The 14,785-nt window shown below is 32.1% G+C and overlaps 2 protein-coding genes across 2 annotated transcripts; one reads left to right on the plus strand and one right to left on the minus strand.

Annotated features, from left to right (window-relative positions):
• Window positions 1-988: 988 nt before the first annotated feature.
• LOC133299562 (cysteine-rich receptor-like protein kinase 3) lies at window positions 989-4,360 on the minus strand. The gene is made up of 7 exons (XM_061499029.1): window positions 3,601-4,360; window positions 3,068-3,181; window positions 2,841-2,980; window positions 2,534-2,747; window positions 2,215-2,449; window positions 1,610-1,754; window positions 989-1,495 (listed from the first exon to the last, which is right to left on the minus strand). The coding sequence occupies exons 1-7, from the start codon at window positions 4,358-4,360 to the stop codon at window positions 1,169-1,171; spliced, it is 1,935 nt and encodes a 644-aa protein (XP_061355013.1). The 3' UTR covers window positions 989-1,168.
• An 8,835-nt stretch (window positions 4,361-13,195) lies between these two features.
• On the plus strand, window positions 13,196-14,347 carry LOC133299563 (protein MAIN-LIKE 2-like). The gene is made up of 4 exons (XM_061499030.1): window positions 13,196-13,489; window positions 13,561-13,695; window positions 13,741-13,904; window positions 14,248-14,347. Exons 1-4 carry the CDS (start codon window positions 13,196-13,198, stop codon window positions 14,345-14,347), a joined length of 693 nt encoding a protein of 230 aa, XP_061355014.1.
• The last annotated feature ends 438 nt before the right edge of the window (window positions 14,348-14,785 follow it).

The raw sequence follows: 14,785 nt of genomic DNA on the forward strand, positions 1-14,785 counted from the left end.
TTCAATTGTCAAATGGTAGAATAGAACCGGTGTTTGGGCATGGATACAATCAGATAGAAGGCACTATTATGAATGGATTAAAAGATTGTATTTATTTTGTTGAAAATTTTATCATTTTCTATCGTGTTTATCACATTGTGAGAGAAGTCTAATATACATTCACTGATAACTTAAATTTTTGGGTTAATATAATTCTTTATATAATATTAAAGCTTGCGATTAAGACATCACAAATTCAATTATCACTGCTCTCATGTTTTCAATAATTATTTAATTATGAAATTTCTTAACACAAGTAAAATGACATCCCTTTAAGTCCAATGAACTCCTCTATAAAAAAATGTGTTACAAAATTTTAATATAAAATCATACCTTCAACTAATATGGATTAAAATATTTCCTTATAACATTCAAGGAAATGAAAGATCATGTTCTATGAAATGATTTGTTAAGTTCTCATATTTTAGGTGGTTCTCATATCAAATTTTCAATACTCCAATTTTATAATATTAAAAAATATGAAAACACCCCTGTAACCGCGTTGTCAAAGTTTTATGACCAAGAAAAACCCGCTTACCTGATGACTCCAAAGTGAGGAAGTAGGAGTTTGTAAGAATTCTAGACTAAAAGGTAAATAACAATTTTCTAAGGATTAAAAAGTAAATAACAACAACATAAGGGACTTTAAAATAAATAATTATTACATAAGATACTAAAAAGTAAAAACAAACAATTATTGGTGATATAAAAGTAAAATTGTTGTAGTATGCATGCACCTTTCACTTTAGGTGCATGGTAGAAAGCTCCAATCAAGTGTTATAAGGCCCGAATCCACAACTTAGTAGAGAACTCAAATGGTATAAAAGCACATAGTATAATATTTACATAGATATCCTATTCATTGATTCTTTTCTTTTCACAAGGTAAAATAACTTTATGCAAAAGCATGTTAAACAGCTTTGTGTTTAATCTATACATAACAATTAGTTCTAACTGTTGGTAGATGGTTCATATGTGGGGTTATGTCACTATGCAAGTAGTGACAAATGCCATGCTGATAAATGAAACCATACTTTCTTAAGAATGAAGGCTTGCCAAAAGCTGTCATAAGGGTACTTAGCAATTGTGAGCACAAAATTGTTCCAGGAGAAAGATTGTGTGGTTCAACTCATCTAGCCTCAATCAAACTTTCAGTCATGGTATCCCCTGAAGACTGTGTGTTGGATCCAGGCTGAAAGTTTTTTCCAGGTAAACTAGATCTGATGAGTTCTGAACGACCAGAATTAATGAATGGCGGTTGCGTTGGCCGAGGAATTTCATGATTGTTATCAATCATTTTAACAACTACTGACATTGATGGTCTCAACTCTGCAGATGCTTGTGCACAAAGCAACCCTATCTGAAGAAGTTGGCATGCTTCCTCTACAGGAAAATTTCCCTCTAGGGTTGGATCAACAATTTCAGTGAGCCTATTTGATCCATAAAGGCTCCAAACCTTGTACAAAAGGAGAATATAAAAAATGATGTTTATATGAGAACACTTGTCTTGTTAAAAGCATGAAATGGATTAATAAAATACAGTAGCATCATGCTAGATGATAATAGTTACCATTTGTAGGATAGAGGATGAATTTACAACAAAGGAACTGTTTCTTTTGCCAGATACAACTTCAACAAGCAGAACTCCAAAACTGTACACATCTGCTTTCTCAGTCAACTTTCCACGAACTATATATTCTGGAGCCATATAACCCCTAAATTTGAACATATAATTAACTGTAAGTGAATCATGCAGGAATAGCATATGAACTCTGTTTCCAATGTATATGAGCAAGAAATCAACATAAGGTTTTTTTCTTACAAGATATAGAAGTGCTTTACAATCTAAAATATTTGAACTGCAATAACAGTGGTGATTAAGACTGCTCAGGGAAAGAAAAAACCATTTTTTGTAGACAAAGAATTTATCATAATACAATGCAAAATAGATTAAAAACACTATTAATGAATGTAAGCAACAAAAGTGTTAGTCTTCACAAAGCTTGCATGCAGTATACAAGTTATAAAACAGTAATTAACAGAAGGCAGACAGAATTTTGATTAATGAAAATTCACCTTCCCTTCACCTAAGGAAAGACATTTCCCACATTGATGGCACATACGGAACACATCGATGTTGGAAACATAAGATACAAAAGAGGGTCATGCACTTACAGTGTTCCAGCAATGGCTGTGCTAATGTGAGACTTGTCTTCTGGAAACAATCTAGCAAGTCCAAAATCAGCAATCTTGGGAGCGAAGTTCTCATCAAGCAGAACGTTGCTTAATTTTATGTCTCTATGAATGATTCTAACATGTGATTCCTCATGAAGATAGGCCATGCCTTCTGCAATTCCTAATATGATCTTATGCCTGACTTCCCAAGTCAGCGGTTGAGAAATCATTCTAACTGGAGCAGTTCAAAGGAGACATAAGTAAAATAACGTAATTTAAAGGAAATTTCTTTAAGACAGGATACCAGATATAGAATTACAACCAGAAAGGTGATCATGGAGGCTCTGGTTAGGCATGTATTCATAAACAAGAAGGCTTTCAGGTCCTGTAATGCTGCACCCCAAAAGCTTTACAAGATTTTTGTGATGAATGCCATTGATCAAATTGACCTCATTGAAGAAATGATCTGCCCATTGTGTTGTGGTAAAGCTAAGCCTTTTTATGGCCACTGTGTTTCCATCTGGCAGAACTCCCTATATTGATACAAAAACTATAGTGATGCCATCTGTAAGCAACAATTATGTTGTCCAAAAAGATAGTAAGACATAAGATCAGAAAATACTTACTTTATAAACTGAACCTGATCCACCTTGTCCTAGCTTATTGGCATTATTGAAATAGTTTGTAGCTTTTTCAAGAACTTCATATGGCATATTTAGCTTGGACTTGTTCATTGTGTCCAAAAGTGCACCAAAATGTCTTCTTTCTGAGGTAAGAACAACATTACAATAATCTTCAGTACTTTGAGTTTGGATAATCTATCAGTCCTAAATATATATCAAACATTGAATACCTCTTCTCCTCGCCAGTGCATTCCTCCTTACAAAGAAAACAACTGTTGCAGCAACCAGCAGAAGAGCCAGGGCAGCAAAAGATGCAGCCAGAATTATAGCTATACGCCGGTGTCCTAACATACAGTAACATAGTTTTAATTATAAATTTTATCAGAATAGTGATGTTTTAAAGTATTTTTCACATTAATGTAATGAATATTGTCAAATTGATAAGAAAATTAAATTCCATAACAAACACACATCAAGGGCAAAAGGTCCACCTAAAATTGCTCAAAAGAGTGAAATCTGTCCTTTGAATATCACTTACAAGAAATAAATAAATAAGAGATATATAACTTAAAACACTACAAATTTGGTATATTTGAGTTCTATTGCCTAGATATGTCATAAATGAAAGAAGCAAATAAAAAGAACATCATTAATTCATATCAAAACCAGAGACATACTTATTAGGAAATGAGATTCGATGAGCTAAATTCTAGATTAAAAGATTTGAAGAAGGGAAGTTTCATAGCAAAAAGGACTAGCTCACCATGATTTCCAGCAGGTACATCATTGGTAGAATTATAATAGAACTTTTGTGTGGAATACCTCAAGTAACAACCAGCATTCAATGCTCTTCCTTCATCTTTTGTTGTACAAGAACCAATCCTAGTAACAGCATCTTGCAAACAGTTCTTGCAGGCAGTGCCATTAACAAACTCCCAGCACTGAGCCAACCCATAAACAGATACGTTCTTTCGATCCAAAGAGCCAACAAAGAACCCATCATTTTTTGGTGCTAAAAAGCTCAAATTTCTTACTAACTCCAAAGCATTAGCTTCATAAACACTGCTATTCCCACTAAAATCACTGGTGGCACAAACGGTGGTGTCTTGGTCACTAAGACTCTCATTGAAGAAGTTGTAGTCATCATATCTTAGGTAGCAACCATCAAAGAAGAGCCTGCCACCACGTGTACCTTTCTGAAATGGCAGGCACCTAATGATCTGTGTCTTGCACTGTGCAAGACACATGTTGCAATCTGATTGAGAAAGATCTTTCATGCATTCACCAAAAGCATACACAGTTAAGTTCTGTGTCCCATTAACAACAGCTCCATATCTTTGTCTTGAAATCATAGAGGTCAACGAATCAATGGCACCCAAAAAGTTTGCTATGAAAACTTGACGATTAGGCATTGATGCAGTTTTGTTAGTGCACACCAAAGCTGCTTTCTGGGCTCTTGGGTCTGAAAATGCAGGAGTTGCAAAGCAACAAAGGAAGAGAAGTAGAAAGGATGCAGAAGACATTGAAGTTCGAATTTTTTCTTCTTTTTTTCTTTTTTGTTGTTGTTGCTGCTGCTAGATAAGCACAGAAAATGGTGTTTGGAATGCGAGAAAATAATGATTGGTGGAGAAAAACAGAGTGGACTTGGACAATGAGGAAGACATATACATAAAATAATGATGATATCTATACTTTTCATAAGTTACCTCTCGAAGATTTAATTCTAAACTTTGAAGTTTTGAAAAGTAGAATGATATAGACAAAAATTGTTTTTAATGTATTTTTATAATTGAAATGTAAGATTAGTTTTTTATTGCAGAATAGTACGGTTCAGCTTTTTCATACGTAAATTTTTTACTTTTAAGGCTTGAATTCGTGTTTTATTTCTTCTTAAAAAAAGGTAACTTTACTTGTCATTGCTTTCTCTGCACGTGAATAGAAAAAGAAGTCTTCAGGAAAAATAATTAAATAAGTAAATGGTTATAATTTGAACGCATATAATCAATCTTAAAACTTCGTATAATAATTTAGTAAAAATAATAAAGCTAAAACAAGTCATTTATCTTTAACTTCAAATAATCGTGTTTGATTTGATGTGAACGGGGGGCCGTAATTTTGAAGCTAATAAACGAAACCGAGTGAGTGGCACTGAGGTCAAAGGGTGGTGTAAAGTGTAAGCTAAGGTCGATCTCAATTTGACCGAGTTTTCAGAAGTTGAAGGAGATGGGGCCCACACGGAACATGGATTGTTATTGGTGATGGCGTTCCAGAAAGTGGGTGGTTGACCGTAAATGGAGAAAAATACCTAGAAATATGGTTCAAGTATAATTATTGCTGATCATAAAATGATGATAGATTTTGCATTTAATATAATATTAACGGGATTGAGTTGATGGTTCAAGTTAATGTTTCTCTTTTGTAGGGCTTGGTCGATCCGTCTATTTTGATTATTAAATACAAATTTGAATTTTGTAGTCTTCAATTCAAAAGTTTAGCTTTAGAGTCTGTTAAGTTGACATAGGATACTAAATTTTATTTTTATTTTATATTTTTTATATTATTTATTTGTATTTTATGATATTATAATTGAATGTAAAAAATAATCTGATTTTTTTTATATATATAGGAGAAGACAACATTACAATATATTAAATTATTGATATTATAGTTAAATTATTTATGCAGAATTTGTAGTCTTTTGGATATGCAGAATTTAGTACTGCTTTAGTTTATTGGTTAAGCAGACTATTTGAATAATTTTGTTCTATATTATGATGTTTTGATATATATTGAATTTATGAATCTTTATAGAATTATTAGCGATGTTGATCGTATATCTATTTGGATAAATTTTTGTTTTTTTTTTCATATGCTAAGCCAAACTTTTATTTTTTGTAAATAAGTCAGGCCATAGACCAATAATTATATTCATAACAAGTTATAGGCTAAGTCAATCAGACATATTTAAACACAGACTTGCTCTTTTAATACCAAAGTTTAGCCCGGCTCGAACCATTAACATCCCTAGCCACACCCATATTAAAGAGTATGGATCCTATTATTTGTTTTTTCTCTTTTCCATTTATAATGGAATCCAGTCATCTTTATGTGAGTATGGAAAAAAAATTGTGTGGCAAAACAAAAATATTTTTTCTCATTTATGTTTTCTAAGGTGAAAAGTAAACATTTACATGTAATAGTTGAAAATAAAAGTAAAGAAAATAAATTTACATATATCCATAATAGGGAAGGATCTGTTACAAATTTTTTCTTACAAATTACACTAAGTATGACCAGTCATACACTCTTGATTGAAGTATGACTGGTCAGACATAGTATAATTTGTAAGAGTTTATAAATAAAAAATTTATAAATATAACATTCTCCATCCATAATATATTATGTATATTTGTTGACAATTATGTGTTGGGATTAGATCTATTTTCTATTACGGAGTGTCATTTGTATAAGCAAAGCTCTATGATGGAGTCACAATGAGTGAATTTCAAACAAGGGAAAATTATGTATCATTTTAAAAGATGTAAAGTAATGTCATTTTAAGTGAGAGAAATAAATAGATAAAGGTGAAGAGAGAGTGGACAAAAAATATAAAGGTATGAGTCTCGCCTCTTTGTAAAAATGAAAAGATATAAGTTATGTCATTTAAAAGGACAAATATTTTTCCCTTCGAACAAAGTCTGCAATCAGAGTAGAGTACGAGGGCACAATGAATTTGGAGAGTGTGCAAAAAGTATCTTTTCTATGAAAATGAGATATCTATAGGAAAAAAAAATTCCCATTTACGAATAAGGTAATTAAAATTGAGATTTTATGTAAAATTGAAAAGGAAATAAAAAAATCATAAAACGTAAAATTATAAAGTAAAAAAATTATAAAAAATCATAAAAACATTTGAAATATTTATAATATTGTTTTGATGAAAAAAGGTATATATAACCATTTTACCCTTGTGAGACCCACCAAAATGAGGCAATGCATCATCACGTTTATGTGAGAGGTGAGGTGATGGAACATTTATATTTATGGGCTGCAATTGCCCGTCTATTTAATTCCACCCATGTCGCTTTTCAATAACAATATGTATTTTTATAAGATTTTAAATGGTTAATTTTTATTAGATAAAATATTTTTCAAGTAAATAGAGAAAATTTATCTCCGATGAGTCTAAAATAATATTGTTTAGGACAAAATTCAAGGTGTTTTTGTAATTCTAATATAGTATGGTTATATTAGTCTTTATTATTATAATTTTTTTTTTTGGAAACAATCATTATAATTTTTTAATCTTACAAAACGATGTCGTTTTAAGTTAATCAGAGATAACTTCATCTTCGGTGACGGGAGAAATACTTTTTCCTTTTTTATTATCTAGTTATATACTTTTGTGAGCTTAAAAAAACTCTGCTGATAATTTTTTTTTAAATAACAAATCTAGAGAAATAATTAAGCATATATGATTCCCAATTTACAGAGAATTATGTTTTTTCATAAGTACGTCTGAATTCACAATTTACAGACAACTATGTAAGTTCATAAGTTATTTTTTTGTTTGTTTTTATGAATATTATTAAAATTGATCCGGTCGAGGTACTGGGTCACTGGCTCAACCGGTGAAGATATTAAAAAATTATAAACATATTCAAATATCTAAAAAAGGATAAAAATTTCAAACATTTTAATATAAAAAAATAATAAATCACACATTATTATTCAATAAAGGATCAAACAAAAATATAATGATCATGATACAGGGCTTCAGATTCAGTAAACGATATCTCTAATTATAAATCAAATCGAAATTTCCTACATAGTACATAATTGAGATAATATTAGTGTTGTAGGTACATAATATATATAAGTTAATAAGCAAAAAATACTCAAATATATCCATTATGTTTTTTTTTTTTTTGTAATTTTTTTTTGTAATTTTTTTTGGGACCGGACCGGGTCATCAAATTTTAAAAAAATCGGCTGAGTCGCACCGATTCTGATGCATGATCAGTTCATTGCTTTATCTAAACCGGTTATATGACCGATTTATCGATTTTCGGGTCAACTAACCAGATCGGATTTTATTAACATTGATTTTTATGAATACATAAAACACATTCATTACGTTTTTCTTTTTTATTCTTTTTCCGTCACTCCACTGCCTTGAATACCAATATTAACCATAGTTGTAAAATCCGGTCGGGTCGACCCGGAACCCGGTGAACCGGTCATCGAATCGCTTCGGGTTTAGCATTGGACCGATCATACATCGACCCGGTCAAACCCAGACAAAATCGGCCAAACCTGGTGACCCGGTCGGGTTATGCATTTAAAAAAAAAAAACCAAAATTGTTTCATCTTGTCAAAAAAATGTAGAACTCATTTTAAAAACTTTTTGTAATTTTATTTGCTAGTATACTCTTCTACAATGACCTCAAATTTCAGTTTCTAATATTGAAGCAATTTGCGGAATAATAAATTAAGAGAATGTGACATATGTCATTTTTAATGTAGTTGAATTTGAAAAATATGAGTTCAATGTTATTGAGAGATATTATAAGGAGATTATGAGTTTTAATTTAAATTGACATGTATTTTTATTTATTTATGCTTCTTGTTTTTGAGTTTATTTAATGAACCTTGTTTAATTCATTTTAGATATGGAGAATATAATTGAATTTATATGTTTATATTTATATATTTTTTTATATATCTATATATATCCGGATCAACCGGTCTGACCAGTGACCCACCGGTTCAATCAGTGACTCGGTAATTCAGTACCCCGACTGAATCAATGTCCGAGTCGAATTTAATAACACTGATATTAACGGAACAAAATTTCAAGAAAGGAAAATGTTAAGTATTATGAAAAGTAATTCCTAACATCGTTACAAAAGCTTTTGTAAGAAATACTTTTGTTTATTATACTTTTTTAATGTTAGAATTGATTGCGAATTAATTATTGTTATCAATCAAATCTATTCATCGCTTCTAACTTCAATAATTGCAAAGAGATGATAGAATTATCATTAATTTATTTTTATATAGTTATAATTTTTCACATAATTTTTCACGAGAGAAAATTCATATACATTAGCCAATGACTACATCAACAGACAAAGATATCGCATGTTGAGTGTAGTATATTGACAAACCTATCGGCGAATTTGATGCCAATCCCGATTCCACATCTCAAGTTATATATTGATTTTTCCCTAACAACCGAATAAATGCCAAATATTACCAATGGCATAGCTGTCGAAAAGTTTCGTTGGCAACCTTAGGACTTCTGTGAGCAATTTTAGTGCTGGATGAATTTAAAAAGAAAGACTTTTAAGCTTGCTTTGAATTTTTTTAATAGTTAAAACTATTTTACATTTGAATAGAATATATAAAATTAATAAGTACTTTTATATAGGGTTTAATATTTTTGTTTTTATTATAGAAATTTTTTTTGTCACTCGCATAAAAGTGAGTGGATGTGATCAATCTTTTCTTTCTCTTCTCTTTACAATGGAATCCATTCATTTTTACGTGAGTTTGATAGAGAACTTTTTTCTACAACAAAAATAAAAATATATTTCTCTTTTATATATAAAATTACTAATAAAGATATGTGAATGATTGTAATGGGGTGAAGTAGTTGCGATAAAATTAAATTTTTAAAAAATTATTATTTTTTGACTTCTACAAAAAGTTACTTTTTTAACTTTTTTTAAATTCTATTTTTAAAGTATCAACAATGTGAGTTAGTGTGAAAAAAAATATCTTTTCTATTAGGGGTGTTGCGATTTGAATTGAATTGGTTTTGAAACAAAAAATTATCTGATCCAACTCTTTTGGTTTGATCTTTTGATCATCCATTCGGTTTGAATTTTTTTTTTCAAATTTGATTTTATTTAGTTTGGATTAAGTCTGTTTTTGATTTTTTCGAAAAGCTTAAAAATAAAATTTATGAGATTATTTTTACCATAATGAGCATTATTTATCATGGATCTTTTGTACCGGAACCAGCAAAAATTTTTGGCAACACGGAGTAATAAGTTTTCCAAAATCACTAATAACAAAAAATACTTGATCGAAGTTCTACTAAAAAAATACTTCATTGCAAATTGTATAAATATCCTAAAAAGAAATTCCATAACATAACGAAAGTAAACTTAAAACATTAAATCAAATTCTTTTGACCCATATTTGGGAATAGGCCCAAATAGATAGAGAGTAAGTTTGGATTGGATCGGTTTACACCGGCTAAATCAAAAATTGATCTAATCTAATTAAAATTTACGTGTTTTTTTTTTCGATTTTTGATTAATTCGGTTATCAATTTCTTTATTTAGTTACCGCAGTTTGAATCAGTTTGGATCGGTAAATAAACATCTTATCCAAATAAGGTATTTATAGGAGGAAAAATTTCCAGGTGTGAGAGGAGGTATAATCATTTTACCCTTGTGAAACTCATTAGATGAGACACCTCTATGTGAGAGGTGAGGTGAAGGAATATTTATATTTGGGTGAAGGGGTTTTGTTCCTATAATGGGCTGTAATTGCCGGCCCGTTGAATTCCACATACGTGGTTCCGGAACAAAATGTATTTTTACAAAATTTTAAATGGTTAATCTTTTATTATCTGATTATATACTTTTGTGGGTTTTTGTTGAGCTTTTAAAAACTCTGCGAATATTTTTTTTAAGTAACAAATGTAGAAAAATAATTAAGCATATATGATTCACAATTTACAGAGAACAATGTTTTTTCGTAAGTATGTCTGAATTCACAATTTACCGAGAACTATGTAATTTCATTAAGTTGTTTTTTTGTTTGATTATATACAGACATAAAAAAACGTCCATTACAGTTTTTCTTTTTTATGCTTTTTCCGTCACTCCACTTCCATGTATACCAATATTAAAGGAGCAAAATTTATTTACCAAAAAATAAAGAGAGCAAAATTTCAAGAATGGAAAATGTTAAATATTGCGAAAAGTGATTCGTAACATCGGTACAAAAAGCTTTTGTAAGATGTTGTAGGCAAAAAAATTAATTTATTACTTTTTTAATAAAAAATTACGAATAAGTTGTCGTTTTGCAAAAAATTACGAATCTATAGCACCCAAACACGCCCACATGGGGCATGTTCTGATGGAGAAAGACACGCCCATGTGGGGCGTGAGCTTGTGAAAGAAACACGCCGAAGGTAGGGCGTGTTTGTGTTGCTACTCACGGCAAGTGCACCGATCGTACAAGTAATATATGATTAAGTAAGAGATCGTTCCCACGAGGATTACGGTTCAAGCACTAATTCACTATCGCAAACTTAGTTGGACAATCGAAAGTGTATTTGGAAACAGGATTTGAATTGCAAAATTAAAATATTAAATATTAAAGCTAATTACTTGCAAGAATTAAAGACAAGAAATTAAAGATGTGATTTAACTAATAAAATAAAAACGTAGCTAGGGGTTCGATTTCATTTAATCTCCTTATTACGTTTGAATTCCTTCTTAATGTTAATTGTCCTTATTATCAATCTAATTAATTCTTTCGCATGTTATTAGAGCTCAATCCCTTGTTACTTTAAAACTTTTAAAATATTGGAAGAACCCTAGTTCCCCGGTTATTCCCCAAGCATGCAAGCATTAAATTCAAGAATTAGATTCAAGAATCTTAAAGATTACGCAAACCCTATGTCTATCCCTAGAATCATAACGTTTACGATGAAGTTATCAGATATGGATCACACACCAACATTCCTATTGTCATGCATTCACCGATGATCATTATATAAGATTCAAGCCAATATAAAGCATTAAAAACATATAACTTCATTCATGATATAAAGGAAAATTAACACAGTGAATTGTTCAAAACATAATAAATTGACTAAAATCCATCTAACCCTAACTACTTAAAGAACTAGCCGGACATAGCAAAATCAAGAACAAAAGAAAATAGAAAAGCTCCCCCAAACTCCATAAGTGATTGGTGGATCTTCAATATCTCCAGTGAACACTTGACGTTGATCCGTCTTCGCCCCTCACGAACATGAATCTGATGTTCCTCCGCGTTCCTTCAGCCTCCGAGCACCCAAGAGTTGTTTAGCAATGTAAAAGTTATGTATTTCTGGTCCCCAATGGTGTTTAAATAGGTCAAGAGTTCGTATTACAGTAGAAAACTTGAATGGGCCTAAGTTGGACTTGTCTGGGCGCTTAAGCTTGTGAATGGGGGCTTAAGCTCCCACTTCTAATAACTTGATAAGATCTTCAATCTTATTGTTTTCACCTTGATTCATCTTCTTTTCTGATTTGATCTCTCTTTATCTAAATCTTCATATTTGAATCATTTGTTATCAAATCCCTTTTAAAAATAACAAATATATTAATTAGTTCCAACAATCAGATAATGTTCATGATTATCATTTTAAAACCCTAATTTTTGACTTGTTCAACTAGATAATTCATATTATTTTAGTCCATTAAACAAGATAAACTAAAGGTTTATCAGTGTGGCAGTAGAGAGACACGCCTAGGGTAGGGCGTGAGCTTATGAAGCAAACACGGCCAAGGAAGGGCGTGTTCCAGGAGAGAGACACGCCCACGATAGGGCGTGTTATCCGCGGTGTATATAAATTCGTTTTTCACTTTTTTACCTCATTTCCACCCTCCCATCCTCTCTCTAAACCTCCTCCTCCTCCTTCTCTCTAAATTTCTTTTGGAGGGTTTTGCGCAGCGAAGCTCTGTCTCTCTCTCATGTAAGTCCCTATTTATTGTTTATTTTTTTTATTAACAGCAATTAATATATGATAGTTATTAGCGACTTAGATAATTGTTATGGGGTTAGAAAAATATTTGTGACTTTATTTAATTGTTAGGGGGGTTAGAAAAATATTAGTGACCTATGTAAGATTGTGATGTGACTTATATATTATATGACTTACAAATTAATTAGTTACTTCTAAATTGGTATATGTTGGTTTTATGACTTATTTACACACTTAGAAATTAGTTTGTGACAATTAATTTTTTTTTATGAATGACACTTGCAAACATATTGACCTTTCAATTAACCACAGTATAATTAGGGTTAAAGACGAATGAATAACGTATACAATATTAATTTAAATTGAATTTGAATTAATATTTGTATTGAAATATATTGATAGAATAATGTAATGTTAAATGAATTAATTGTCAATGATGTTAATGTAATTGAAATTAATATAACAATTGAAGTTATTAGTTAAATGCTATTTAATTAAGTGCAATTAAATTTTATTTAGTGTAAATTAATATAATATCAATACTAATTTGGGTACATCTTTTTCATCTGTAGTAGTTTCTATTATGGCCCATTCGTCTTCATCAGAGTCCTCGCGCTCTGGATCCGATGGTGATCTTGAGCCATCCGATCCTTGTACGCATGTACTTCCTGGTCCATATAGGTGGGAGGTACTCCGTAAGAGGACACAGCGCAATCACGTTTCACAAGTTGTGTGGAACGAGGATACGGTTAGGGGGTTAAAGACGAGGCGAGGGAAACTTCAGGGGGGACCCCATCACGATGATATACCAGACGTTGTCGCTGACTATTTGACACAGGCTGGGTTCATACACGTGGCACGTATGAGTCATGTTCAGGTATGTAATGTTCAAATAGCTTAATTAAATTACCGTATGTGGACTTTGTATAATTGTTGTTTTTCCTTCAGATCGATACCCCCTTGATATCTGCTTTGGTTGAGCGTTGGAGACCGGAGACACACACATTTCATATGACGCAGGGAGAGATGACCGTTACATTACAGGACGTGGCTGGTATACTTGGTTTGCCTACTGACGGGCAGGCAGTTACTGGATCTACAGCGTTGGATTGGATTGCTATGTGTTAGGAGGTTTTTGGGACTACCCCAGTTACGGGCACAGACATTCACGGAGGCGATCTACGTATATCTTACTTAGACAAGATATACGCTGATTGGTTTACAGTAGCACACAATCCAGAGGAGGTGAGGCGTTACACCAAGGCACACATTTTGCGGCTATTAGGCTCATGGTTAGTGTGTGACAGATCAGGTGGCAGCAAAATTGCTTGTCGTTACGTTCCACTGTTTGCAGGGGACTTTACCGACATTGGCAGATACAGTTGGGGGTCTGCGGTTCTCGCCCATCTCTTTAGACATTTATGTGTGGCAACAAACCCGCGGACTGTAAATCTGGGTGGTTGTCACGTATATGGGCTTGGATTAGATTCCCCCCCATTGCACCACCTATCCCGCAGCCTACCCACCCGGAGTGGCATTTTGGTCACAGGTATATTTTATTAACTCATATTGACTAATTTATTACATGTTCATTTGTTGAATGAGTATGATAATGGTTTACACATTCCATTACAGGTTTAATTCCCTACCTCCCTTTAAGCCACATGAGCAGTCTTGGTATTGGGCAAACCTTGACACGCTTTATAGAGACGAGGTTTGTGATATCTATTATTAATTGTTTTTGGCATGACCAAGTCTTGGTTGCCATGGAAATGAGTATGCCTTGACCAAGTTTCACATCTTGAATACATCATCTATATATTGTCGATAATTTCGACGAATGGATAACGCTGCAGCAACGACGTGACTACAAGGATATTTAAATGCTTTAAATTGTCCACATTGGCATGTACGAGCAGTAAGGTTAACATCATATGTCCTTTCAAACCCTGCATCCACCTCAAAAACGGTTTCATCAACATTATATGTACGCACAGTATGCATTGTTGCCACGGATTCATTATGTGTCAAAGATTCAATCACATTTTTGCAATAACTATGACCAGATTCAAGTTGCCTACAAGCCGATTGACCTCTTTGCACGCAATATTGAACCAATCTACTGTATGTAAATTTTACCAGACCAGTAATGGGCATGTTTCTTGCTCCCTTT

The sequence above is a fragment of the Gastrolobium bilobum genome, unplaced genomic scaffold (genome assembly GCF_033153095.1).
Source record: "Gastrolobium bilobum isolate Gb01-03AN ecotype WA unplaced genomic scaffold, APGP_CSIRO_Gbil_v1 utg72547, whole genome shotgun sequence".
Classification (NCBI taxonomy): Eukaryota; Viridiplantae; Streptophyta; class Magnoliopsida; order Fabales; family Fabaceae; genus Gastrolobium; species Gastrolobium bilobum.